The sequence below is a fragment of the Stenella coeruleoalba genome, assembly GCF_951394435.1.
Source record: "Stenella coeruleoalba genome assembly, chromosome: 6".
In the NCBI taxonomy this organism is placed as follows: Eukaryota; Metazoa; Chordata; class Mammalia; order Artiodactyla; family Delphinidae; genus Stenella; species Stenella coeruleoalba.
In genome coordinates this window covers 16,953,316-16,981,245 of record NC_137151.1, presented here as the reverse complement: position 1 = coordinate 16,981,245, position 27,930 = coordinate 16,953,316, and the positions used below count along the sequence as shown (strand labels likewise).

Sequence of the window (27,930 nt, the reverse complement as noted above, 5' to 3'; positions counted from 1 at the left end):
CAATTTTATTGTATAATATAAATTAATTTTGTGTATTCTCTTTCCAAAGATACTACATTTAAAATTGCATAAAGTACTCCAGTAAAAAAATTTTTTCTAATAACTCTTTGTTTTTATTTTTTTTGCCTATCATATTTCTTTTTGTTCAAGGCTGTTCTTGCCTTAGCTGCATCGTGGACCTCCAGGCAAGTAGGAGAACGGACGTTGACCGGTACGGTAATAGACAGTGGAGATGGTGTCACTCATGTCATCCCTGTGGTAAGGATAGTTTAAAATTACTGAACAGGATATCAGATAACACCTGGAAAAGTTAAATTATATGAATTATTGCCACCTTTTAAAAACTTTATTGACCATTGTTCAGCTGTAGCTGTGTTTTGCTCAAATTATTATTAGAACTTTGTAAACAAATTCCAGATTTTTTTTTTTGCTCTAGGTTGTTAAAAATAATTAGAAAATTATTAGAAATAGTTTCTAATTCATAATTAGGAAATGATGAATTAGAGTATCTGGAATGGCAATAGGCCTTTCTTGTCTTAAATGTGGAACTCAGTTTTCCAGTTTGGATGTGTCTGTTTGTATGTTAGCCAGTTGATAGTTTTTCTTATCCTTAATTAACAGATTTTGTACTGGTCATAGGTTATCTACTAAATAGCAGTTAGTCGAAAGTACATGACCATTAATGACTTCTGGGGAATTACGTTTTTGAATTAAAAAGCTCAAGTTGTGATTGTGCTTCATGGTTTGGATTTAATCAAGCATGTTAAGAAAAATGCATCAGATTGGATTATTTGTGAGAGATAGCATTTTTCTGCCAAAGCCTTTCTGCTTCCAATTTTTAATGACAAATTAGATTTTTTATTGTGTCTAATAGATCAAAATGACTACTTGAATTCATTCTGATTATTATTGGGTGCATATATGTAGAAAGGTTTATCTTTTAAAGTAATTTTTATGTTATATTGAATAACATGTAAGGAATGAAATGACTTAGAACTTTATTTTTCCATTATTCTTATTCCTCTTTTTAATGCATCAGGCAACCTCTGTTGAAGATTACATCCTCCAAGTGACTACTTTTGGATTAGATGTCATAATTTATTCTTCTGATGTCATAATAGTAATAATTGCCCTTCTTAAAAAAAATAAAAACTTCCTTGTGATATAATTCACACACCATACAATTCACTCATTTAGAGTGTACCATTCAGTGTTTCATTGTATATTCATAAAGTGCATCCATTACCAGAGTCAATTTTAAAACATTTTTATCACTCTAAAAAGAAACCCTGTATCTTTTAGCATTCACTGTCCCCCCGTAACTTTAGCCCCTGGCAACCACTAGTCTACTTTCTGTCTCTGTAGATTTGCCTGTTCTGGATATTTTATATAAATGGAGTCACTCTTTTTTTCTTCTTTTTAAAACATTTGTCACCAGGTTTTTGTTTTTGTTTGTTTGTTTGTTTTTATTTTTGTCTGTGTTGGGTCCTCGTTGCTGTGTTCGGGCTTTCTCTAGTTGCGGCGAGCGGGGGCTACTCTCTGTTGCGGTGCATGGGCTTCCCGTTGACGTGTCTTGACGTGTCTTCTCTTGTTGTGGAGTACCGGCTCTAGGTGCGTGGGCTTCAGTAGTTGTGGCTCACGGGCTCTAGAGCGCAGGCTCAGTAGTTGTGGCACCCTGGCTTAGTTGCTCCGCAGCATGTGGGATCTTCCCAGACCAGGGCTCAAACCCATGTCCCCTGCATTGGCAGGTGGATTCCTAACCACTGCACCACCAGGGAAGTCCTAGAGTCACTCTTTTGTGACTGTCCTCTTTCACATAGCCCAGTGTTTCAAGATTTATCCATGTGGTAGCATGTATAGTACTTCATTTCTTATTATTGCCAAATAATACTTCATTGTATGGATATTCTACATTTTATTTTATTGCCATTGGGGGATATTTTAATATCTTGGAAATTAGGATGTGTCCAACATTTTGATGGCTTTTTATAATTTAGTTGGCGTATTTTTCTTTCTTAGTGCTACATATTCTTTTCCCTTTTTTTTCCAAAATGGGACAATAATAGTGACCTATGTCATAAAACTGTTTTGAGGATTAAATAATGCATATATGTATGTTGTTTAGAGATACATAAAGATTCTTAAAATGTTCATTTAAAATTCTCATTTAAGCCTCAAGATCTATGCTGTAGATTATATTATCCTTTGAGGACTTCAGTTTACTCATTTATAAAATGCAAATAACTGAGTTGCTTAAGATCACCAAATCATAGGTCATGGGGCTGGGATCTGAACTTGTTCTTCCTGACCAAAGTCTTTTCTTAACATCTACACAATTAAGCAGTAATATTATTATCTTGATAATTAATATTAGAATAGGTAATTTGCAAAAAGGAGTTACCAACTTGGAAAAGAAAGAGTTTTAGTAAGAATATTAAGAATTGGGTATTCCTGTGATTTTCCTGCCTTCTTTTGAATTAATGGACTGTTTTTTATAACTTCAGTTTATCTTTTTTTATTGACTTATTAGCTATGCTATATATTTCTTTGTTATTGTCATTTATTTTTTGGTGGTTTTTGCTCTAGGGCTCATATTAAACATCTCTAATTTATTACAGTCTAACTACAAATAATATTTTACCATTTCATAAACAAGAATGTTATGTTGTTAATGAAATTTAATTTTGCTACATTATTTTTGTACTTCTTAGTTGTATTAGTAAGTTTATGAATTCATTCTGCAGAATTAAATTATTTGGAATTATGATGGTACATGGACTGCCTCAGGCTTGTGAAGTTGGTACCTACTTCATTAGGAAAATGATAGCCAGCTTGTGGGTTAATGATAAAATTTCTTACAATGCAATCTAAATTTTTTGCTGAAATTATAGAAGATTTAAAACTAATATCCTATTTGAAGTCTGTTGTCTAAAACCTTTAATACTTCTGAAACTCACTATTTCTTTGTTGTTGAGTCATTTCAGTCTTGGTTGTAAACTCTTATCAGTAGGAGAATAAATCTAAGCTTTGTTCATAAGTTTTGTTCATTCTTGTTCATAATATCTGTACAGTATTATAAATTCTGTGCTAAGTTAACTGTGAGGAATACAGTTGAGGAATAAAGACTAGAAGAATTCTCCTGGGATAAAGCAATACTTAAGGATACAAATACAGTAATCTGAGAAATTGGTCTTTAATGATTAATTTAGGTGATACTGATTTTTGAAAACGTTGAAAGTAAATTTGACACTTTCTTTTTCATCTAGGCTGAAGGGTATGTGATTGGCAGCTGTATTAAGCACATTCCAATCGCAGGACGAGATATAACATATTTTATTCAGCAATTGCTGAGAGACCGAGAAGTAGGAATTCCTCCAGAGCAATCCTTGGAAACTGCTAAGGCAGTAAAGGTAAAAAAAAAAAAGTTAAGAATATAATTTATTTAAAAATTAAAATCATGTTATAATATGAACATGAAAAATTCTTAAGTCAAGAACAGTAGTTTAAAAAAAAACTTTCGTTAACCAGTTACAAACCACTACTCTTATTAATTACATGTATTTTTCTCTGTATTTCTTGTAGGAAATTTTGGGGAGATTATCAACCCTTTGCTTGCTCTCACCACATTTCACATTTGAGAGGACTAACATACAAGAACATTTATACCAACTGACTTCAACATACATTTTTGTGATTATTCTCTTTAGTAAAAATAAATGTAGCATGCCTTAGAGGTACTGTGGGTTCTGTTCCAGACCACTGCAATAAAGTGAATATCGCAGTAAAGCGAGTCACACAAAGTTTTTGGTTTCCCAGTGCATTTAAAAGTTACATTTACACTATACTGTAGTCTATTAAGTGGCAATAGCATCATGTCTATAAAAAAATGTACATACCTTAATTAAAAAATACTTGTTGCTAAAAGATGCTAACCGTCATCTGATAATGCAGAGATACCAGAAAATTTCAGTTTGTAAAAAACACATTATTGGTGAAGCACAGTAAAACGGGGTATGCCTGTAATTAGTTCACTTCAGAGTCCTCACATCTCAATTTTCGCTGACTTCTTTATTTTTAATTCTAGCAGTTTTCTGTTACAACAAAATTTTTGATGTCATTGATTCATTTGGCTGTAGAATAGAGGCAATGGTTGGCCCAAGTGATATGGCCTATAGACGAAAAATGTGAAGGCTGTGTAAGGTATTTTAATAATTTGTATGCTACACCAGGGCTCCATGCAAAATACCAAAATATTTAACATAGCTTTTTAAATTTATCATTTGTCAGCATACCTAAAAAATTTCATTGGGTCTCACAAATGTTTTAACTATGTCAAAGCAAAACTTCCCAGGTAAAAATAACTCCATATATTTGACGGTCTTTGCATGATTATAGTGTTTTCCTTGCTTATCAAAGGATAGGAATGAAAATGAATTTACTACTTCCTAGGTAGTAAAGGAATTTGTAAATGGTTGCAAAAAGTCACCTCAGGTAGGTGGCATCAAAATTAAATATGTAAAAAATTAATATGAACACTACTGTTTCAACATCTTTGGGAAATCTCTGGAGTTTAAAAATTAACAGAAACACCAAGGATTTGTTCTAGAGCATACTAGTGCTCAGTATTAGTGTCTTTTAAGGATCATCATTTCCATGTAATTCCTACTTCCAAGATTTGGAGAAAGAAGACCTAATATGACATACTCAAATTATCTTCTGTTTTCCAGTATTCTTTCCCATTATGTGTGTTGATTATCAGTAATAATATTTGTACCTATCTTGGATAGAATCATTGATGTATACAAATATGTGAAATGTGTGTTTTCCTTCAAAAAAAAAAAAAAGAAATAGACTGGCAATCAGGAGTCCACAAATTGCAGATAGAAAGTTATAACATGTTTGAACTGCATTTTTGATGAAAACTTTTACTGAGGATGTATATCCAAATATGCAGTGATTCAGCCTTGCAGGTGATATAGTAAAAAAAGAATAGTTTATATTTTCAGTTTTTTTTCTTTTGCTCACTTAGCCCATAATCTTTTGTTCCAGATAGGTATTAAAGATCTATATATGTAAAAAAAAAAAAAAAAAAAAATTTTTTTAACTGTAGTTTAGTTGCTGTATAATATTATATGTTATAGGTGTACAATACAGTGATTCACAATTTTTAAAGGTTGTATTTCATTTAAAATATTGACTGTATTCCCCATGTCGTACAATATATCCTTGAAGCTTATTTTATACCTAATAACTTGTACCTCTTACTATATTAATTTGTGTGGTTATATCAACTATTTATTCTCCAGTTCTTTGTGTATTTTTTTTCTTTTTTCTAAAATATGAACTCCTTTAATTATTGAAACAGCATAAAATTTTGGATGATATTAATGAGTACTTTCATGAAATAGCACTGAAATATTAGAAATTGGCTCTTTAGTTTAAGTCTTATTCTCTTCATTTGTGAAACCTTCAGTTATGTATAGGAGATGAGCTGTTTATTTTTACTACACATACAATAACGTCCTAACATAAAATTTTCTTCAGCTAAATTTGCTAATTTTATTTTCTGAAGATGTTTTTTATTTGATTTTAGTTTACTGAAAATATGCCATTCTGTTTTGCTTTTCCTAAAGCAAGAGGAAAAAATTACTCATTTCTTTTTCTAGGAGCGCTATAGTTATGTCTGCCCAGATTTAGTAAAAGAATTTAACAAGTATGATACAGATGGATCAAAGTGGATTAAACAGTATACTGGAATCAATGCTATCTCAAAGAAAGAATTTTCCATTGATGTTGGATATGAGAGATTCTTGGGACCTGAAATATTTTTTCATCCAGAGGTAAGTTTTTTTTTTTTTAGATGGAATTGTTTTGAAATATTCAGCAGAAAATATCAGTCAACTATATCAGAGGAGTTAATCTCAGGAACTTTCTTTTGTATACTAAAATACTATAGTGAGTCATATTTTTCAAGAAAAAAATTGCCTGTGTGTTAAAACTGGGTAAACAGTTACTATATTTCATACATTTAGAAAAATGAAACTTTTATCTAATATTTGTGACTTACTTGGGGTCATGGAGGGTGGGGAGCCCTTAAATTCATGGCCATTTAAATAAAATATTTTGGGAGATGTTCTAGAACTCTCTCCTCCTCCTCCCATATAAAATAACCATTATACAAAGAACCCTCAATTGACTATCATAACAAAATATTTAACTATTAGCAAAATAGTCTTCTCTCTTTATGAAGTGTTAGCAACATACAGGCTATATTAAATTAATGAAATATGAGCTTTTAATAATGAAAAATTCTTCTAGTAAGTTAGTATAAGAACTTTTTGTATTAGAATTAGTAACATTAAATGCCTATTCTGCTTATTCAGCAGTAAGAATAGTTTGTTTAATATTGTTTACTCAGTCAGCAAGTGGTAAGTGAATACAGTTTTCATGATCTCAGTTTAAGCATTGTGTATTTAAGATGAAAAATTATTTATCTTGCTCTAATCAAGCTGAAAGAATGAGAGATGAATATCTAAAAAAATGGTATATTAATGAATGCATGTATCTGGTGAGGGCATGGGAAGAAAGCATCTAAGTCTGCTTGGGAGAATCAGGGAAACTTCTTAAAGGAGATAACAGTTGAACTGAGAAAGCATGAATGGGTATTTCTCAGTCAGGTATGTTAGGGGAGTACATTTCTGGCAGAGAACTATATATATATAAGCTGGGTAGAGGTCTGGGGTGTAAGAGAGCTAGATAATAAAGTACAAAGGAAGAGAGTGGTAGGAGATGGATCCAGATAGGTGTTAATGAGAAACTAAAATGCTATGCAAAGGAGTTTACTGGATTCTGTGCTTGTGCAGAAATGTTCAGCATGGAAATGACACAGATTTATATATGGTATGGGAAAGGTCACTCTGGTTGCACTGGGTTGGATAGATAGGAACAGAATGAATTGTGTTGGAAACAGGTGAGTTTATTGCAGTTTCCCAGATGAAAAAAAGTCAGTAGGTCAGTGAGAATGAGAAAGGAGGTGAGAGTAAGAATAGAATCGACATGATTTACCGATTGCTTGGATGTGAGGGGAGTAAGAATATGAAGAATCTGTGGTGATTCCCAGGTTTGTAATTTGAGCAACTCAATGTTTTGCCATCACTGAAGTTAGGAAAACGGAAGGATAAGATAGATAAGGTAGAATGAGGTGAGTTTACTATGCATCTTCAAAAAAGTTTGAAAATGAACACTTGGGTTCTAAGGGTTTTGAACTGGGGCATGTGTCCTGGAGTGAGGATAGATGTCAAGTCATCACCATATATGGTGCAAAGAAGGATACTGGCCAGGCAGAGAATGTGGAGTGGGAAGGATGGGGCCTTAGTGCACACTAACACTTCATAGACAGGCAGAGTAAGAGAAGCCTGCAGAGGATACTGAAACATACAGAAAGGAAGGAGACAAGCCAAGGGATTGTGGTGCTGACATTGAGAGAAGTGAATGTTTCAGGGAGGGAGGAGGTTAAATAGTGCCAGTTGGTACAGTGAGGTGATAGAGGAAATTTGAGAAATACCCATGGGGTTTTAGCATCCAGATTAGTGGTGATCCTAGAGGAGCAATTTCAATGGAATGGTGTGATAGAGGCAGTGTGTCGCATCAGTGAGAGGTAAAGGTCTGGGAATTGTCAGTTGTGGGCATCGTGAGAGGCGGCTATAAAGGAAAAGCTTAGTGGCTACAGGGAACTGGTAAGAAGTCAGTTGTAAGAAGGCTGAGGTTAGTTTTATTTTTAAGAGGGGTTACTCCAGGGACAGGTAAGGGATTAAGTATGCGTGCAGGAAAATGTGGAGCTGGAAGGGGTTAGAGGAGCAGGCAGATAGCTGAAGAAGTTTATCATCATAGTTCATAGCTTTAATTATTTTTCATGAACTGGAATCAAGCTCTTGTGTTGGAGAAGGGATCAGACAGAAGGTTGAGGGCTGGGAGAGAATAGTGACTTGGAATCACTCTTGAGAATTGAGAAGGTGACTGTATTATTAGTCGTGGGGCACCACTGAAATTAGATACTCAGAGCTTGTAGTCATAGAATGGTGTCGTCCCCGCCCCCTGCCCCACCCCACCAGGCAGTATTGGGAAAGGAGCAAAGGGCTTTGCCAAGGCAAGAGGTTAAAGTGGTGCAGCTCAGAGAAGAGAGGGAATCCGGAAGGCTGAATTACGTAGAGATAGTGAGGGATACCGGCAAGGGTTGGAGGTCATGATGAATTGGCATATAGTTGGAAACGGGGAGCAAAGGAGTGAGCGCCAGAAGGATAGGGCACTGTTGTCAGACAAGTGTACAGGAGTTTTCAGATTTTAGACAGCACATTTGCTTTGCAGTTCTTTAAATTAAAAAGGATATGTGCGCATGGTTTTAAAAGACAGATAACACTGACAGTGATGTGCAGAGCAGCCACTAGCTCTTACGTAGCCATTACTCTTGGTAATTACTTCCAGATTTCAAAATACAGTGCTTATACTGCTGTTTCTTGATATATCAATGTAAGTAGTTTATCTGCTAACCTCGTTTTAGTTGATTTTGTTTCTAGAGCCTCTTTTCTCTTAGCCTGTCTGTCATGTTATTGGCTGTTATGTTAAATCAATAGTATGACAGTATTTATAATATCCTACCCGTCAATGTTGTTTGTTTTTGAGGTAGTAATGTGATTTTTTTTCTCTTAAAATTTAGTTTTTCCTAAATTTTTGCCTCATTTCTTCATTTATGTCATTTTGTTTGTTCGTATATTCTTTCTTTCATTTATTCATGGACATTGTAGTTAACTACCTGGTTATACCAGGTCTGGAAAGGAACCTGGGGGTGTCACTATTCCACGTAGAGAATTTTAACAATTTCTTTCTTTATTTTCCACCTAGTATTTTTTTTAATTGAAGTATAGTTGATTTACAATATCGTGTTAGTTTCAAGTGTACAGCACAGTGATTCAGTTATTTATATATATATATATGTATATATATATTCTTTTTTCAGATTCTTTTCCCTTATAGGTTATTACAAAATATTGAGTAGTTCCCTGTGCTATATAGTAGGCCCTTGTTGGTTCTCTATAATAATTTCTTTCCTTATGTAGTTTCTTATACCTTCAATTTCTGGCAATTTTGAAGGTGCTACAGGGTGCTCTGGAAACACTTAGGATGTAAAGTCCCTTTTCTGTCTTCCAAACAGGGTTGGATTATTTTATTGTTTCCTTATCTCCTTTTTTCATCCTTGAGCATTTAAGTTTCCTTGTACTTTCCCTCTGTCATTGTATTGGGGATTCCAGAGGATGGAGAGAGAGAACCACATGTAGCTGGAAATCAGGGCAGATTTTCCAGTGGGGCCATGTATATGTGAGTGGCTGAAGTAGAAGTGGATTTAAGATCACTTGAGTTAAGGAACATCAGTTGTTTTGAAGTTGAAATGTTGGAGAGAGATGTTAAAACCCTAAGTTGAGGACAGGAATTAGAGTATCATGGAAGATTCTGAACCAGAGTCTCAGATGAATGGGATCCACAAGATAGATAATAGCATGGAAGGAGATACCCTGGGTTTCAAAAGAAGAAGCGTTTGAGTGAAATACTCTTTACAGATATCTTTAGCTAACATCTTGACTGTCTTAAAAACCTTGAAACATTAGATATGTAAATAAAATGTGTTTTGGTTGTGTCATATTGCTTAGAAAAGGGATAGTTGTCTGGGTGAAAATATATCTTGCTGTTTAAGGTTTCATATATAATTTTTTTTATTAATTTAAGTAATCTTTATTGTTTGATATACGAAGTTTTCTTATTGTTTTTTAAAACTTTGAAACATCTTTTCGTCTCCATAGCTTTTTTTTCTTTGAAATTTCTTCTATGAGAAATCTGTTTTCTTTTCTCTTTCTTAAAGTTAAAAAAAAATTAGTTATGTATATGCACATTGTTTAAAAGTCCTAGTTGTTTAAATTCTAGCAAAAAGTAGGAGTGCCCTGTGTATATTTCCCCATTTTTTTTCTAGAGGTATACTCTTATTAGTTGATTCTTTTGGTGATTGCATCCATAGCTGCAAACAGCTTTGGTTATATTGCAACTTCAAGTTTTTTCAGTTTTAGATATTTTTCTGTCAACTTCTAGCTAGCTATGGAAGAGGAGGATTGCCTTTTCTTTTCTCCCTTTGTCTCCAACACAAACAGTACCTTTTCATAATCTTTTGTCCCAATAGTTAGATTGTAACTTCAATTAGGTAAAAATCCAGTGCTTATATGTTGGTGAACACAAATTTTATTTAGATGTGAGCCATGTAGTTTACCATGAAATATTTTCCTGTCTAGTATTTTGTTTTCCCACAGAATCATTAATAAGTTGTCTACTTAGTTTTAAAATAATTGTCATTAATTCACTTTGAATCTGTCTTTTCAGCATACTCAGATGCATAGGGTTTTTTCATCAGTTTAATTTTCCAGAGCATCTGATATGTCCCAATCTGAACTTGTTTCCTTCTGCACCTGATAGAGAGTTCACCATCATTCTGGGGATTCCCTTTGCCTCTCTCTTGTGTTAGAGTTAGATCCCTCTTTCCTCTGTCCTGTGTCTTTCCCTTTCTTACTGTCTACTTCTTTACTTTGGTGGAGATCATCTGCCAGTAGAGTCCCTGATAAAAAGGGTACATGGGAAATGAACACTTTAAGACCTTGCATGTCTGAAAATGTATTCGTTTTATCTTCACACTTGTTTGGTAGTTTGGGTGTAGAATTCTAGATTGGAAATTATTTTCCTTCAGCATTTTGAAGCTACTGCTTGGTTGCTTTCATTATAACTTGAAGTGAAAAACTGCTCTGATTTCTAAACCTTGTATAGGACCTTTTCTTTTCCTCTCCAGATAGATACTTGTAGATCTTTGCTTTGTTCCTTAGCATTCTGCTGTGATATTTTTCTCTTCTCTTTGCGCTTTTGTTCTGATCTCTAGATGATTTCTCCAACTTTGCCTTCTGGACCCTCTATTGAATTTTTTATTTCCGGTAACATACTTAATTTTCAAGAACTTCCCCTACCTCTGCTTTTGATGCTCCTTTTTTATGCTACCGTGTACTTGTTTCATGGTTGCATATCTTTTGACTCTCTGAGGATACTAGTCAGAGGTTGTTTGTTTTTTTTTTTTAAGTTTTCTTCTTTCTGCTTTCTTCCAAGTTGCCTTTCTGTTTGTTTTGGTACCTATATTTTACATGCTAGAGACTCCAGGGGATCACTCATTTAGGAGGGGGATGCTCAGCCTGTTGGAAATCTAAGCTTTGTGAGTAGGACTTGTTGACTATGGCTTTTTCTTTGGAGGATAGCCCTATGTGTGTTTCTTCAGATCATTTCGGGTAATCCAGTTCCCAGAGAAGACTCCTGCCTAGAGAGTAAAGGTTGGCAGCCAAACTGAGGAAGAGGGTTGGTATTTATGTGTTAGCAGTAGGCTGCATGAATACCTTCACTTAAAATCCTGCTGCTTTCATTCCTTTCAGTTGTGTGTAGAGTCCTGGCACTCTGCTTTATTCCGTTGAGAGTATAGGCTAACCAGTTTTCTCCTTGGATGATGAGGAGGCATTTGATAGACTTCTTTGGAGGGGATCTGGGGCTTTAACTGCTCCTCAGAGAGGCTTTCTGCCAGCCTTCCTCCCTGCCCTCCTTCTAACTTAATTTCAGCGCTGGCAGGTACAGCTAGTTCTTTGGGGGATTTGTGATACAGCTTGATTCGTGGCTTTTCCTACTGATGACTTATTAAGTGTTTTAGGGGGAGTGCATGGTCTTATCCATCTGCTTTTCAGATTCTGTTTTACCAAATATTGTTGCTGTTTCTTCCTGTTCTGTTCTCTCCATACTTGGGGATTATGCCTTAAAAAATTCTCTATATTGGTGCTTTTAATAGAGAAAGAGCAAGATTAGATATGTGTGTGTTCAGTTCACCACGTTTTCCAAGAACAGACCTGTTTTTTGTATCGTATGAACTGTGTCACTTCCCAAGTTAATATTAAGATTCTTCTGTAATTTTAGATATTTCTGTCATTTGAAGGATTTGCTCAGTTTTTGGTTTTGTTTTGTTTTGGTTAGATGAAAGTGTGGGCATTTGAGCTTGATTGAACACTGAAGATAAAATGTGTGAAAGAGGGCTTCCCTGGTGGCGCAGTGGTTGAGAGTCCGCCTGCCGATGCAGGGGACACGGGTTCGTGCCCCGGTCCGGGAAGATCCCACATGCCGCAGAGCGGCTGGGCCCGTGAGCCATGGCCGCTGAGCCTGCATGTCCGGAGCCTGTGCTCCCCAACGGGAGAGGCCACAGCAGTGAGAGGCCCACGTAACGCAAAAAAAAAAAAAAAAAAAAATGTGTGAAAGAATAAGGGAATATTTATTATTGAACTGCTAAATTTATCATAAATAGTAGAAAGAACTGTTTTTAGAAGGAATGGGTTTAGCACTTCATTTTTTTTTTAAAAAGGAAATTAAAATTTTTTTGACAAACCTCTTTGGGCTGCTGTGCTTTAGTTGGGTACATTCCCTATAAATTTTTCAGAAGAGAAAAAAGATATTTCTTCCTTGATAGCTACTTGCAGTAATACTAAGACCTGATCAAGCAGCAGTTAAGCAGGACTAATCCTTTTGCTGCAAGTGAAAGAAAAGTCCTATAGATATTAATAGGGACCCTAAGTTGAGCCTATTAGTATTAAAGTATCGAATAAATCTCCAACACTTTATTGTTAATTTATTCTTTTTTCCTAAATTTATTTAAGAAATATTCATTGCTTGCTTCTCTACTGTATATTATTCTACTTGTTCTCACCTGGGGTTCTGCAGCACAGTAGTCCGTGAGCTTTTTCAAAGGATATTTTCAAATCAGCCTCCATTTCTTCCTAAATCAGGAATTCTGTGGGTAGATCCCAGGGTATGTGAATACTTAAAGGTTTATAAATATTTTCTTTTGTATATTCCTGATTAAAAATTACTGTGAGGAGGACATACAGGTACATAGCACAGGAATGAATGACCCTATCCCTGCCTTTTGCTAGCTCATGGTATAGCAGACAAACTGTCTTAAAGGTAGAAAAATAATTACAGGAAGGTTAATCTCATGTGCATGTGTGTGTGTATACATTATTGTTTTAGGTAAATACTGAAGAAATGGCTAACAAAGAACCACAAAGAGAATTTGAAAGTTTTATATCAACAAGTTGATAAGATAACATTTTCAGGATTCCAGTTCTGCTCATTCCAGTTAACCATCAGCTAAGCTAGTCCCTGCCTGTAACCTGAGCTTGCCTATAGATGGCATAGGAAGGCAGCCAAGTTGAGCTATATTTTCCCATTTTTCCACAGAATACAATACAGACCACCTCTGACAGATAAAACATTCCCTAATCTGTAGGTTGGGTTCTTGAGACTCAGTATGAGCCACATTTTTATACCCACTGTATATCCCTGTTAGGGTTTCTTAACACTCATCAGCATGTTTCAGAAAATCAGATTTTGACTGCCAGTTTCTTTTCTCTTACTGTGGTAGTAGAGGTCAGTAGAACCTTTGTTAGTGGTATTTTACTTTATGTAAATTAAAATATTTTCTGTCATTATGCTTCATTACTCAGGTAACATTAAATCTCTCCATTGCGTGCCCACCCTCTAAATAACTTAAAACTAATTTAAAAAATTGTAAAAACCTGACACATGCCTGATAATTATCAGTCAAGTTATGGAATCAGTTTAATGAACAAAGGAATGTTGTCTCTCCCATTAAGACAACCTAATTCTAGAAATGAGAGGCCAAGAGAGGTTGTTGGCAGCTCATTTTCTAGACAATATTTTAAATTGTGTTCATTTTAATAAAGTACACCTATTTATTTTTGACAAATTAGAGCTAGATTCTGACCTTTTATTTTAATCTAGGAAAAATCCCTTCTAGCATTTCCTTTCCAATTTTAACGACATGGCAACTTACACATATTTTTGAAAAATTTTGGTAAAATGAGATCTTTGTTTAGGAATACAAGTTAAATTCTGAGATCCAGCATTTGAAAACTTCTTTATGTTTTTCTTTTTTGTGGTTCCTCTCAGGAAATATACAGCCTGATGTAGGAGGGCTATAGGCATGCATATAAAAATAAATGATGGGTAAAAAGGAAGCTTTCCCTAATATTGTTTCTCCTTGTATCAGACCTCTTTGTTATATATAAAAATTAAATTTAAAATTATTTATTATCTTTAACCTCATTCCATTTCTGTAATAGTTTAAATTGTCAAACAACTTTCCATCTCAAGCCTACCCATCTAATCAGTCTGTTAAAAAAAATATTCTGAAAAGTGTATTGTATAACGCACATGTACTTAACCACCCCAAATAAACACATAACTAATATTTTAACATTTTTCATATATTTTTTAAGTGAAATTAACTACAGAAAGAATACCTTCCTCAGACCCTTTCCTTTCTCTACTTCCTTTTCATCCTTTCTTCCTCCTGAGGTAATCACAGTCATGAATTTAGTGTGTTTCCAGTCTGTGTTTTTAAATGTACATGTATCCATAAGAAAAATATATTTTAAAAAATTTGCATATATGGAATCATTCAAGTTTAAAAAAATGCGTGTCACTATTTGGAAATTGTTTATTTTGACTATGAGTATATCATCCTGTGAATAATACAGTTCATTCTTGTTATTCACAGTAGATGTTATATAAAGTTGCTGTAAACACTGAATTAGTGAATGCTGAGCCACTGCTCCTAAGGGAAATGCAGAGTTAGGGTCCTGTGAGGCTCAGACTACAACATTTTTGTCACTGAAACACGTAACCTTGTTTTATGTGTGTTTCTGTTTAAAGACACATTTTAAAATAGATATTATTGATTTATTAACATTGAGCTCAGGGTCAACAGCACTATATAATTCGTGCCTAAATGAAACTTATTTAACACTGTATTTTCTCCATAAGGCACATCACGGCCTTCTTGTGCTTTAGGAGCAGCAGACAGTACTTCACACTATCCTTGGGGGTCATTTTTAAACAGCAAAATCACCGACAAAAATGGGAAAACTGTGGCACTAAGAGATCATGAAAAGGAGACTTACTTGTAGTATAAAAGCTGAAACAAGAAGGCAGAGCGTTGCCTGGTTCCACCTGAGCTGTGAATGTCAATGTCAGCTCCAGTTTTCGCAGCTCTGCACATGCGCATGTCCATGTGAAAGCACCGCAGATACAGATTTCAGGGTTACAAATAACTTCAGCGAGTAGGCAAATTTGCAGATAACCAAATCCATGAATAATGAGGATTGATGGCACAGCATTTTATTTATATCATACCCTGCTGGTGGACTTCTGGGTTGTTTTTACTCTTAGAAGCAAAGCTGCTATAATTTTATGCCTTTATGTAATAGCACATGTGTGGGAGTTTCTTTGGGGTTTGTTATAAGAAGTGGAGTTAGTAGTGGTACATTTTAAATTTTATTAGATGTTGCCAAATTGTTCTCCAGAGTGTTTATATCAATGTATATTCTCATCAGCATTGTAAAGTGTTGCACAAATTTTTGCCAGCTCATAGTATGTTTGGCTTTACATGTTTGCTATTCTGGTGGTTATGAAATGGTATATATGATCATTATTTTAATTTGATTTCTTCTGAAATCTCTGATTTCAGTGTCTTTAATTTGAATCAGAGACCAGAATTTATGGTTTTTAGAAGTCCTTTTATTTTTGAACTGAAAGCTTTCTTAATTTTTTATTGTGATATTTAAGTCAGTAGTGGTCTAATCTCTGTCATATGTCCAATTTACTTTTCAGTTTGCTAATCCAGACTTTACTCAGCCTATCTCAGAAGTTGTAGATGAAGTAATTCAGAATTGTCCTATTGATGTCAGACGTCCTCTCTACAAGGTCAGTATTTACAGCAAAATAGTTATTCTAGGTCATACTTTTTAAAAACTTCTTTGTTTTCTCTCTTGGTGAATGTAAATTTTAAAACACCTCTCTTCAAAGGGGTATAATAGGATTTTAGTACCGTTTCTTGTATCTTTAAAATTTTTTCTTCTTTCTCTTACATAAAAGTTGTATTTATTTATTTATTTTGTCCATTAATACAGAATATTGTCCTCTCTGGAGGTTCAACCATGTTCAGGGACTTCGGACGTCGCTTGCAAAGAGATTTGAAAAGAACTGTAGATGCCAGGCTGAAATTAAGTGAGGAATTGAGTGGTGGTAGATTGAAGGTTGGTTTTCTCAGTTATTGGTGGGAGGGTTGAGGGTGCCTTGATTATTATATTGGGAATGCAAAATGTCTGCCAACTTTCTTTTATTTAGAAAGATAAGAGGAACCTGAGGTATTCTAATGGAAAGTGGTTAATTTTATAGATTCATATTCATGATATTCTCGGTCATTCCATTCCTCTAGGATACTACCTACATTTCTGGAAAATATTCTTGGTTATAGCCACGAGAGAGAATTTTTTGATATCTGTCTCAAACAGATAATTTATATATAGTAGATTCCTTGCATATTCCAGCAATAATATTCTTTATGGGTCCACAAAATTTTAAATACCTTTTACAGCAGGACAGCAAAGCAGAGTTGAGAGAGAGAGGCGGTTGTGTGGTCAAGCCTGCTTTCACAGACTCTAGCCTCTCCCATACAGCCTCATTAGTGTGAAATCAAATTGGTGGTTCAGCAAAACAACCTTTCTGTTACGTGTCCTGTAATTTTGGGCTTGCTGGCAAAAGGTCAGAATTAGCCTTAAATTCTCAGATGACTGCTGTATGTATTTATAAGACAGAATTTCAGTAAATTTTGTTTCATTTTCGTTAAATGTGGGATATTGAAGCAAAACATTGATTCAGAGGGCATGTTGCTAAGTAAAACACATTTTATTCAACTTGGAAAACTACCAAGAACGAGGGCTTCATCTGAGACTACCACAGTCACTCAAAATTACTTAAACGTAAACTACAACACTCTTGTATTGCTGCTTGTTGAGAAACTGCATGACAGCTGACTGTTTTCAGCCCCTAAATTTTGATTATCTTAAACTTATCCCTTGGAGTACAGTAAAAAGTACTTGTTTAGTTTGTAATGACTCATTACAGGTACATGAAATGACAAAAGAAATGCTGTTTTTGAAAACAATATTTCAGTAAAGTAAAAATGTTTAAAATATTTTTAAGCCTGTATATTTCTAAATAAGAAATGAGAGGGCTTCCCTGGTGGCGCAGTGGTTGAGAGTCCGCCTGCCGATGCAGGGGACATGGGTTCATGCCCGGTCCGGGAGGATCCCACATGCCGTGGAGCGGCTGGGCCCGTGAGCCATGGCGGCTGAGCCTGCGCGTCCGGAGCCTGTGCTCTGCAATGGGAGAGGCAGGAAAAAGCTGTATACTAGAGTACTCTGCCTCCTTCCCTTTTATTTTACTCAGTAGTCATTTTTATAGATCTTCATAACATCTTTATGTATTTGTTTTTAAATCTGGCTTTATTTCTTGTCAATCCAATTTTAAATGGCAGCCAAACAGCTTTTTTTTTAAACAAAAAAAGCCAGATCTTTTTATGACATTTAAGTTTTAAAATTTTTTATTTTGACATAATTTCATGCTTTAAAAAACTTGGCAAAATCTAGTAGAAGATTCCTATACATTGTTCTCCTAGATTCCCCAAATTTTAGCATTTTATACTAGTTTTATTATTCTGTTTTTATAAATATATGTCTGTATGCAAATACACACATATACCTTTTTCTGAACTATTTGAGAATGAGTTGCAGATATGATGGCCCATTACCCCTAAATATTCTATTGTGTATTTCCTAAAAATAGACCATTACAGTTATCAACAAAATTAACCTTGATACACAATATTTTATCTAGTTATAGACCTGATTCAAATTTCTCCTATTATTGTTCTTTATAGAAAAAGGAAAAAAATACATTTATTTTATTTTTTCCTGGTCTAAGATTCAATCCAGGATCACATGTTTGAATTAGGTATCATTTCCCTTTAATCTGGAAAAAGTACTCGTGTTTTTTATCTTTTATAACCTTAACATTTTTGAAGAGTACAAGCAACTTATTTTGCAGAATCTTTCTCAGTTTGGGGTTGTCTGATGTTTTGTTATGATTAGGTTCAGATTTTGCATTTTTGGCAGTAATACCGCAGAAGTGATGTTGTATTCTTTTTAGTGCATTGTATCACTAGACACATGATATGATTTGTCCCATATGCTAACTTTGATCACCTGGTTAAGTGTCTGTCTGGTTCCTCTATTATAAAGTTATTTTTTCCTTTATATTTAATAAGAATCTTATGGGGAGATACTTTCAGACTATGTAACTATCCTGATTTTCATCCAACTCTCACCCACTGGTTTTAATACCCATTTTTCTTTCCTAAAATAGTTATTACTGTGGTAGCGGCCAGATGGTATTTTGCAAATTCTGTCATTTCTTCTATGTTTTATAGTCTCACTTTACTGGAAGGAAGAGTATTTCCTTCCACCTCGTTCATTCATTCATTAAGTTATATCTATGAACTCCTGATTTCTCAGTTATTCTATACGCTGTATCATTAATATCAGTGTGATATAATATCAACATATCATTATACTATTATTAATTTTGATGCTCAAATTTTCTCAGATTTGGCCAGTAGGAATCATTCAGAGGTGGTTTTTATTCCTTTTGTTGTGGCCCCAGTATTCTTCAGGTACTTCCTTATTTTCTGGAACAGCAACATATTGCAGGTTCATCTTGTACTTTCTCTTCGCCAGTCTCGTAATCAGCCATTTTGTTTCAATGCACCCTTGTTCCTTTTAGTGGAGAATGCTATTAAGAAACAAAGTTTTATGCTATACATAAAATAGCTAAGCAAAAAGATTTACTGTATAGCATGGGGAACTATATTCAATATCTTATAATAACCTCTGATGTAAAATAATCTGAAAAAAAATATGAATCACTTTGCTGTACACCTGAAACTAACACAATATTGTAAATCAACTATACTTCAATTAAAAAAAAAACAACAACCAAGAATTGGACACTAGGTATATTCATTGCTACTGAGGGGTCACTGCTTCTAGGCCTTTTTGGCAGTCAGAGCTAGGATACGTGTGAGTATCCATCTATATCTAGTTGGCTCTATTTATATAAATTAAAAACTATGGATTCATACTGATAAATGCAAGTTCCAGAACACCATAAGGTTCATTCTAGCCTTCTACCTTCCTATATTTGTAATGTTCTTCCCAGACAGTGAGAAACCTGGCTTCTCTTTTCTATAATACATTTGTTTGTGTTCAATCCTGGAATACATATATCGTAGTTTCAGAATTATTAATCCATACCACTGTGACAAATAGACCCGCTAACTGGAGTTCAGTGTTTGCTTAGTTTTTATCTTAAGCCTGAGGACATAGCCATAATATTGTGTTCACAGGTTACCTGGGTTAGTTCCTTTCCCTCACTTCAGTGTGGTTATGTTTTTAGAAAAATAATAAAATTAGCTTAATTTGTTTTTGTTGTATTCTGTTTTGCCATGTGTACCCCTCCCCCCGCATCTTTTAAAGTTTTATTTACTTATTTTTGAGTATGTACATCTAAGGTTAAATGATACAGAAATTGTTGTATGAATTTACCATTGAACTGATCTTACTATGTCTCTTATAGCCAAAACCTATTGATGTACAAGTCATTACACACCACATGCAGCGATATGCAGTTTGGTTTGGAGGATCCATGCTGGCTTCCACAGTAAGTGAGATGAAGCTTACTTTAAAATTTGATTTTTTTTTTAAGATAAAAGAATTTATCAGTACTTACACAATTTAAAAGAACAAGAGGAATTTCTTAAATTTTTATGTAATATTGTTCAGGGAAGTGATTGAATAGAAATGTACACAGTATTTTAAAAAGTGGAATTCATTTGGATTTATTTTCTTTTTGTTTGTTTTTTTAGAGTGAGCCTTTAAAGTTTTAAAATTTATCTGTAGGGAAAAATTTTTAACCCTGTGGTAATACAGATATCAGAAGGTCATTGTTTTTTCTGTGCAAATATTTAAAAGCATTAAGAGTTATGTTTCATCACACAGGAAGTGTGATGTTCTAAACTGAATAAAGGGAATTACTAAGATCCCTCTCCCCAAACCAAAACATCTTAAAACCCCTTTAAAAGATATTTTAACATTGTTAGCCTACTAAATAATGGTGCTTTATCCTGTAGTGCACAGAGTATTAAATAAAATGTAAGAACTTTTGTCTGAATTATTGAAAACTATACAACCTTGGATTGAAAACCATTTAAAAATAAGAGGTAAAAGTTATTTTCCTTAATTTGAATTGTCTTCAGTTGTGCCGTATAAGCTAGTTGAGTGTGTAATTTTGCCCTTTGAGAACCCTCCTGCACTGTTGGTGGGAATGTAAATTGATACAGCCACTATGGAGAACAGTATGGAGGTTCCTTAAAAAACTAAAAATAGAACTACCATGTGACCCAGCAATCCCACTACTGGGCATATACCCTGAGAAAACCATAATTCAAAAGGACACATGTACCACAGTGTTCATTGCAGCACTATTTACAATAGCCAGGTCATGGAAGCAACCTAAATGTCCACTGAAAGATGAGTGGATAAAGAAGATGTGGCACATATATACCATGGAATATTACTCGGCCACAAAAAGGAACAAAACTGAGTTATTTGTAATGAGGTGGATGGACCTAGAGTCTGTCATACAGAGCGAAGTAAGTCAGAAAATAGAAAAACAAATACCAGATGCTAACGCACATATATGGAATATTAAAAAAATGGTACTGATGAACCTAGTGGCAAAGCAGGAATAAAGATGCAAAAGTAGAGAAGAGACTTGAGGACACAGAGGGGGAAGGGGAAGGTGGGATGAAGTGAGAGAGTAGCATTGACATACACACTCCCAAATGTAAAATAGATAGCTAGTGCGAAGCTGCTGCATAGCACAGGGAGATCAGCTTGGTGCTTTGTGACCATCTAGAGTGATGGGATAGGGAGGGTGGGAGCGAGGCTCAAGAGGAAGGGGATATGGGGATATATGTATACGTATAGCTGATTCACTTTGTTATACAGCAGCAACTAACACAACATTGTAAATCAGTTATACTCCAATAAAGATATAAAAAAGAAAAAAAAACTTTGCCCTTTGAGAAATGAGATAACAGAGCATGGAACAGTCTGTCCATACCAGACCATAAGTGAGGAAAACAGGTTAATCTAGAAGTTTTTGTAGCATGACTAGGAGTAGTTTATCTGTAATTTAGATTAATGCTGCTGCTTTTCTTGATTCACTGTACAATGTGGGAAAGCCTCAACAGAATGGTCTGAGCATTTGAGATTCAACCTTCCATTCCTCAGAATTTCAAAGTCCCAGGAGAAACAGGTGTTGAGGAGGGGGATGGAGGGACTCGAGTTAAATGCTCCTTTTCAGTTTTGGTTATAGACTTAAAGCTGATTTTGAGTCATGGTTGCTAGAATTTCTAAGCTTTGTTCAAGTACCATGAATGGACTAATAATAAACATTTTAGATTTAACAAATCTATTTTAAAGCATGTGGAAAAGTGGTAAATTTTTGACCTTTACAAAAATATATGCTTTTATTTGCAGCCTGAGTTCTACCAAGTATGCCACACCAAAAAGGATTATGAAGAAATTGGACCTAGCATTTGTCGTCACAATCCAGTGTTTGGAGTCATGTCGTAAAATTGGCTTCATAGTTATTGGGGTTAGGGAGGTGGGGAAGAAATAATCTTTCTGATTACCTGTTTTGTCTGGATGGCTGGTTTTGAGGTTGTAAACCTGACTTGAAATAATAAGACCAAACATAATTATACAGGAATATTTTAATAAGTATATCAACATGCGAATGTAGAGGAGAGCCAAAATGATTAAGTGTTTTTCTTTAGATTGAATATTTGAATCTTAACGTGTAACAAAAAGAAGTGGGTTTTAGTTCTTTCTGTGCCCTGCTATTTTGTATATTATTGAATTATCCAAGATTTGATGGGATTTATCGGTATGTAGATAGCTCTATAATGCTTGAATTGTACACTCTGAAGTGTGCAATGCAAGAGCTTGTTTATATTTCATACTTTTTATACTTTGAGGAAAAAAAGTCAAAGAAAAACTAGTATTTGAGGGAAAAAAATGACCAAGTAAAGGATAAATACAAAAAATAGCCTGTGAGACTTGGCATACACACACACTCATGGGATTCCAGTTATTAGGAAGTGCTTCCGTACCCTATGCCCCCCAGTGGTTTTCTTTGCAAGTGCTTTTGGAACTAAGAAGCTAGTATCTTGGATTAACTGATGCCTGCTAGTGCTTTCTGATTACTTGCATTCTGTTTCTCGCTTTAAAGGAAAAGTAAAGACAAGACTGTTGGACCAGTATTGCAGTTCTGCAGTGTCATTTCTTATTAAAAAATGAATAATTTGATTACCCAAATTGGTATATTTAAAGCCTAACACCATTCTAATAAAGGCACAAATTTCTTTTTAATACTTGTTTCAAGCTCTTTTAATCTCTTTATAAGTTAACTAATAAATCTATTTTCTTCAAACCTCTGCAGTAGTTCTTGAAAAATCACAACAGTTGGTTAGCAAGCTGACTTTTTTATGTGCTCTAAACAAATAATTGTGAACTTTTAATATGTTGAGTGCTTTCATTTTGATAACTGGATCTCCATTTGATATTTTCATTTGTATAACTCATTTGCAGTCTGAAAGTTTTTTTAGTGCCAGTCCCTGACATATCATGGAAAGTTAATTTTCATTGCATTTTAAAATATCTGGATCATGAAGAACAAGTGATGAAAATAAATTAAAACTGAATTACCTTTTCTGTTTTTTTTTAGAAGCAGTGTCATTCTACTTTGTGTTTATATATTTACATACTTTTTTATTTCTGTTGAGATAGGATTCATTGAAATCTCTATAATGTATACGGTAGAAAATTTCTTATGAACTTGAAATTTTATGTTATTTATAGAAGACTAAAATGGGAGATGTTTTATAGGATTTTAGAACTTAAGCAGTAATACCAGTGAACACTTGAACTTCATTATCCGTGAAAATAACACACAGGGTTAATATATATACCTCTGTCCAAAAGTTGAACAATTGTTTTTGTTGTTTGTTTTTAATATAGAATTGGGGAGTAAACATTAGTTTTTATTTAGAGTGAATCTGGACATTTAAAATTATATTAATCATTTATGTGACTCTTAACCCTTTGAGTGGGGGAGTCAAGAACATACTGTGTGTCTTGTAGTGGTGATAGTATCAGGGTCACAGGTCTTCTTTTACTTGAAAAAGTATTTCATGAATGTTGTAAAAAAAAAAAACTGTTCAAACAGTACCAAAGAGTATATAGTGAAAGTAGATTTCTTTCCTACACTAGCCTGTCTCATTTTCTCATCATTACACTGTTAGAATGTCTTACGTGTCCTTGTAATTTTCTGTGCATATAGAAATGACTATAGCTCCCTTATTTAACACAAATAGGAGCTTACTATATATGCTGTTTTGCACTTTGCTTTTCCAAAGATCTTTTTTTTTTTTTTTTTTTGCGGTACGCGGGCCTCTCACTGTTGTGGCCTCTCCCGTTGCAGAGCACAGGCTCTGGACGCGCAGGCTCAGCGGCCATGGCTCACGGGCCTAGCCGCTCCGCGGCGTGTGGGATCTTCCCAGACCGGGGCACGAACCCATGTCCCCTGCATCGGCAGTCGGACTCTCAACCACTGCGCCACCAGGGAAACCCTCAAAGATCTTTTGATACAGAACTAAATTGATAAGCATTGAAGAATTCATCCTCCTGGCCCAACAAAGTATTATTAGTATGGTCATAAATGTCTTTTCCATCTAGGATGGTTGAATAGTAAATAAGCAAGCTTGAAAGACATGTTTACAAAGCTGCAGATTACAGTCTCATGCGTACTTTAATAAAGATGTTCTTAACTATTTGATATGAAAATGTGAAGGTCAGAAATTTTGCTTTAAGCTTAAACTTATTTGGGGAAACAAGAAGACTCTAAACTTTTCCTGTATGTTTCCTGATGTATAATATGATAGGAACAGTGCTATTTATTTCTTTACATCTCTCCTGTCATTATATATCATTTCTTCTATATATAGCACCTTTGGTTATATATGTGTAGAGGTTGGCCAAGTGAATTAAAATCTGTAACACTGATTTGATGTCAGACTGCATGAGCGTGCTACATTGGAAGAACACTAGACTGAGGGCCTGAGGTGGAAATTTTTATTCTGGTTCTACAAACTGATAATACAATTCCTCCAGCTTTTTTTGTTGTTATTGTTAAAACATGAAAAATATATTTGTATAATCATGGACATATTGTTTGAACTTTCTGGACCTTAATTCAATTTATAATATAAACGTAGTAGTGTTATCTGGATTTAACAGTGCAGTTTTTATGAGTTGTGAGAATATAACCTAGCCTTTTCAATTAATTCATGTGTGGTAGTAAAGATGTCATCGAAGGTCTCCTTTCTAATAGGCAGGGCTTTGATCAATTGGGAAATATTAATGGACAGAAGTAAAATAGATGGTGGCTCTCTAACTTGATGCCTACTCTTTAGTGAGTGCAGCTTCACCTTTAAACGTTAGTAAATGGTGTAGACTGCCAGTTATCGCCCTCTTCATTCGGGTCCCTCAATACAATTCTTTGGTTTGTTTTCAAAGCTACTTTAACAGATGGAAATAAATTGTTCCTGCAGTTTCTAGAAATACCTTCAGAAATAATAAAATGAACTATAGGGATAATAGGCTATTATGTTCTTTATTCTTTACTTAATTTCTAGAGAAGTCCTAGAGAATATATCTATATAAATAGAAACTTTATTCTTTCAGATAACCCTAAAGGCGGTACCAGAGTACTTGTAACAATATTGAGGAAATTATTTGTCATGTAAAAAGCTTATTTGTATCATTGTAGAGAGTGCTGTTGTTTCTTTAAATGCTGGACTGATCTGTCAGTAATAAAGTCCAGTGTATTCTGATTTTCTTGCCAGCCCAGCTCTGACTCCTGTGACCCCTGTACTCCCTGTTGTTTTGTAATTCATCATCAATAGACTTGAGTACCTTGGATAGCCCTATGCAGTCTCATCTTTTAACTGTTAGCACCCAGAATCCCAGCTTAGGTTAAATGGGCACTAAATATATTAGCTAACATACTCACAAACCAAAATATGTGCAAACTCTAGGGGTGAAACATTCTCCCATTCATATTGGAATCCTGTGTTTTAGAACATATTTCTGTGTAATACCACTTAGTCTGTATAGTTGACCAAGGACAGAGTTGTTAGCGAGAAATTATAAAGAACTTTCACAGCAAGTTCTGAAAATAAGTACTTTATTTTTGTAATTAGATCCATACCACACCTAAATTGACCTTAAGCAAGAATGTCTAGATTCTGCTTGTGAGTATGGAAAGTTTTTTTTTTTTTTTTTTTTTTTTGTGGTACGCGGGCCTCTCACTGTTGTGGCCTCTCCCGTTGCGGAGCACAGGCTCCATAAGCGCAGGCTCAGCGGCCATGGCTCACGAGCCCAGCCGCTCCGCGGCACGCGGGATCCTCCCGGACCGGGGCACGAACGCGCGTCCCCTGCATCGGCAGGCGGACTCTCAACCACCGCGCCACCAGGGAAGCCCTGTGAGTATGGAAAGTTTTTAGACTTCAGTGGAAAAGGATTTCTGTTACTCATTGTTAATAACTCCTTAATACTGTAACATGTTCATGCCTCTTCCACATAATTTGTTTTTCAGCATACCGGAACTTTCGTTATAACCTGCTTGGTCCTGATAAAATCTTAACAAAAACAAGTTAAAATATGTGGTTGTCTTTGGTATTCTCCATGCTATAACCCAGTTTAATTGATGCATTTGGGACCTGGAGTTGAAATAACACCTACTGGAATTCAGAATTGCATTAACATTGCTCCAGTGGTCACAGGAACAGAAAAAAAAAGAAAAATAGAATGAATGATTTCGAAAAAAATGGCAACTTGGGGGGGAAAAAACCCTGAAAGAAGAAAATAAGGAAATTAAGAAGAAGAAAGTTATTTTTCTGTCATTTTGATTTAGCAAATAATTATTCTTTACTGTTTTCCAGTGTTTCTTCACTTTTGGTGACTTTTATATATTACATTAAAACTAAGATGCTGAGTCAAAATAGTTTCAGTTTTATTCAAACACTACAACTCATTTATACTACCTATATAGTGCATCAAGTTGGGGGCTTCTAATCCCAGAGGCGTTTCTTGACTACATACTATGGTTCAAGCACTGCATGAAGATGAATAAAACGTTATGTCCTGAGCTTAGACGCTAATGCATTAGTAAGGATGCTCTCAGAGGAATGAGGAATATTTTGCCCAGAGTTTTAAGAGACATCATCCTAGCTTAGAATTTCTTTTCATAAAGATGGTGGTGGTGGTAGTACTGGTTTTTAGGAAAAAATAACTCAGCTAGGTAAAGGTGAAAGTTATAAAGTGTGGCTACGGTTTAAAATTATTATTTTGTGTGCGCCTGAAATTCTTTATTTTTGATGTTACCCAATAATAGTCAAAGTAATTGCACAGTAGGGTCTGTCTTATTCATTTGATATTTTTAGTGCCTTACATATTTCCTGGCACATTGTAGTGGTTAGGTAAATGTGTTCGATAGATGAGTGAATAAAATCCATTTTTCACTTTGAAATTAAAACTTTGAATTACTTGAGTATACAACTTTTTTCCTTTAAAATTATCTATATCATAAAACTAAGGCTAAATTTTTGCCTTAAAAATAAAAGTGACATTTTACATAAAACAGTGGGGAATTATTTAAGTGATCGTAAATTTTCTGAAGTAGGTCTTCAATAATTCCTTAACTAGGTCTTTGATCATTTTGAAATCTCCATGGTGTAAATAAATGGCCAGTGTCTCTAAATCATAGCATTGTACAAGGCTAATTGAAATGCCCTGAAATGTTTTGTAACATTCAATGTCAACGGTAGAAACACTACTGATTCCTAGCTCTGGTTTTTTATTGATCAATTTTGATTCTTTTGTCCAAATCCCATTTTAAACCAATTAATTTACAGGTGATGACTTCAAAATTGCCTCCATTTTCAATGAATAAGAGTCAGTGTTGTGGTAGATTGTTAATCTCTTGGAGGTTTATTAGAAAGTTGATACTGGAATTAGAACCATACATTCTTTCTCTTATTGGACGTACATGGTATCTTTCCCAAGCAAATGCTTAAGAATCCACTGTTTAGAGGGTTGGGCAATAAGAAAATCTGAGACTTGTGTTTTGGTGCCATAATGCTTAGCTGGGATGTCATGTACAGTCATGAGATGTTGGAAGTACTTCACGGGGCAGTTTCTACTGAAATACTACGGTCTTTCCTGAGACCTTGAAAGAAGGATAAGATTTTGGTAGACGGAGAATAGGTGGGGAAGATGTTTTGGTTATGGAAGCAACGGCCTGTGTGACAGTTAGTAGTTGGGGAGGGTCAGCATGTTGTGAATGTGGACAGGTTTGAAGAGTGGGGCGTAAGATGGGAAGATGTTTGCCACCCTCAGACATTGAGAGACTTGAAAATTGATGCCTTTAAGGTTGAGATCACACACGCACACAATTGACATCAGTAACGTTGTGGAATCCTCAGAGTTTGGTCTAGTTCAGCTCACATTTTACAGATGAGGGAACACACTATGTGAGGCCGCTTAAGTACTTAGTGGCTGAACAGGACTCGGTGATGATTGTTTTTATGTTTTGTTTATACTGAACAGCATATGGTTTATTAATTTTTGTTTTTCAGAATTTACTTGGCAGCTTGCTTAGCCTCTCAGACCCATCCTGTTGGGAGAGCTTATACCAGCATTATTGTGCTAGATG

General features: G+C 34.9%; 1 protein-coding gene across 1 annotated transcript in view; it reads left to right on the top strand.

The window, feature by feature from the left end:
- The window catches only part of ACTR3 (actin related protein 3), a 57,906-nt gene extending 35,048 nt beyond the window's left edge, over positions 1–22,858 (top strand). Inside the window, exons 6-12 of the mRNA XM_079923899.1 lie at positions 151–258; positions 3,267–3,410; positions 5,667–5,840; positions 15,802–15,894; positions 16,101–16,226; positions 19,666–19,749; positions 21,633–22,858. Of these exons, the coding sequence (XP_079780025.1) occupies positions 151–258; positions 3,267–3,410; positions 5,667–5,840; positions 15,802–15,894; positions 16,101–16,226; positions 19,666–19,749; positions 21,633–21,728 (825 nt within the window). The 3' untranslated portion in view covers positions 21,729–22,858. The remainder of the gene's footprint in view (positions 1–150; positions 259–3,266; positions 3,411–5,666; positions 5,841–15,801; positions 15,895–16,100; positions 16,227–19,665; positions 19,750–21,632) is intronic.
- The last annotated feature ends 5,072 nt before the right edge of the window (positions 22,859–27,930 follow it).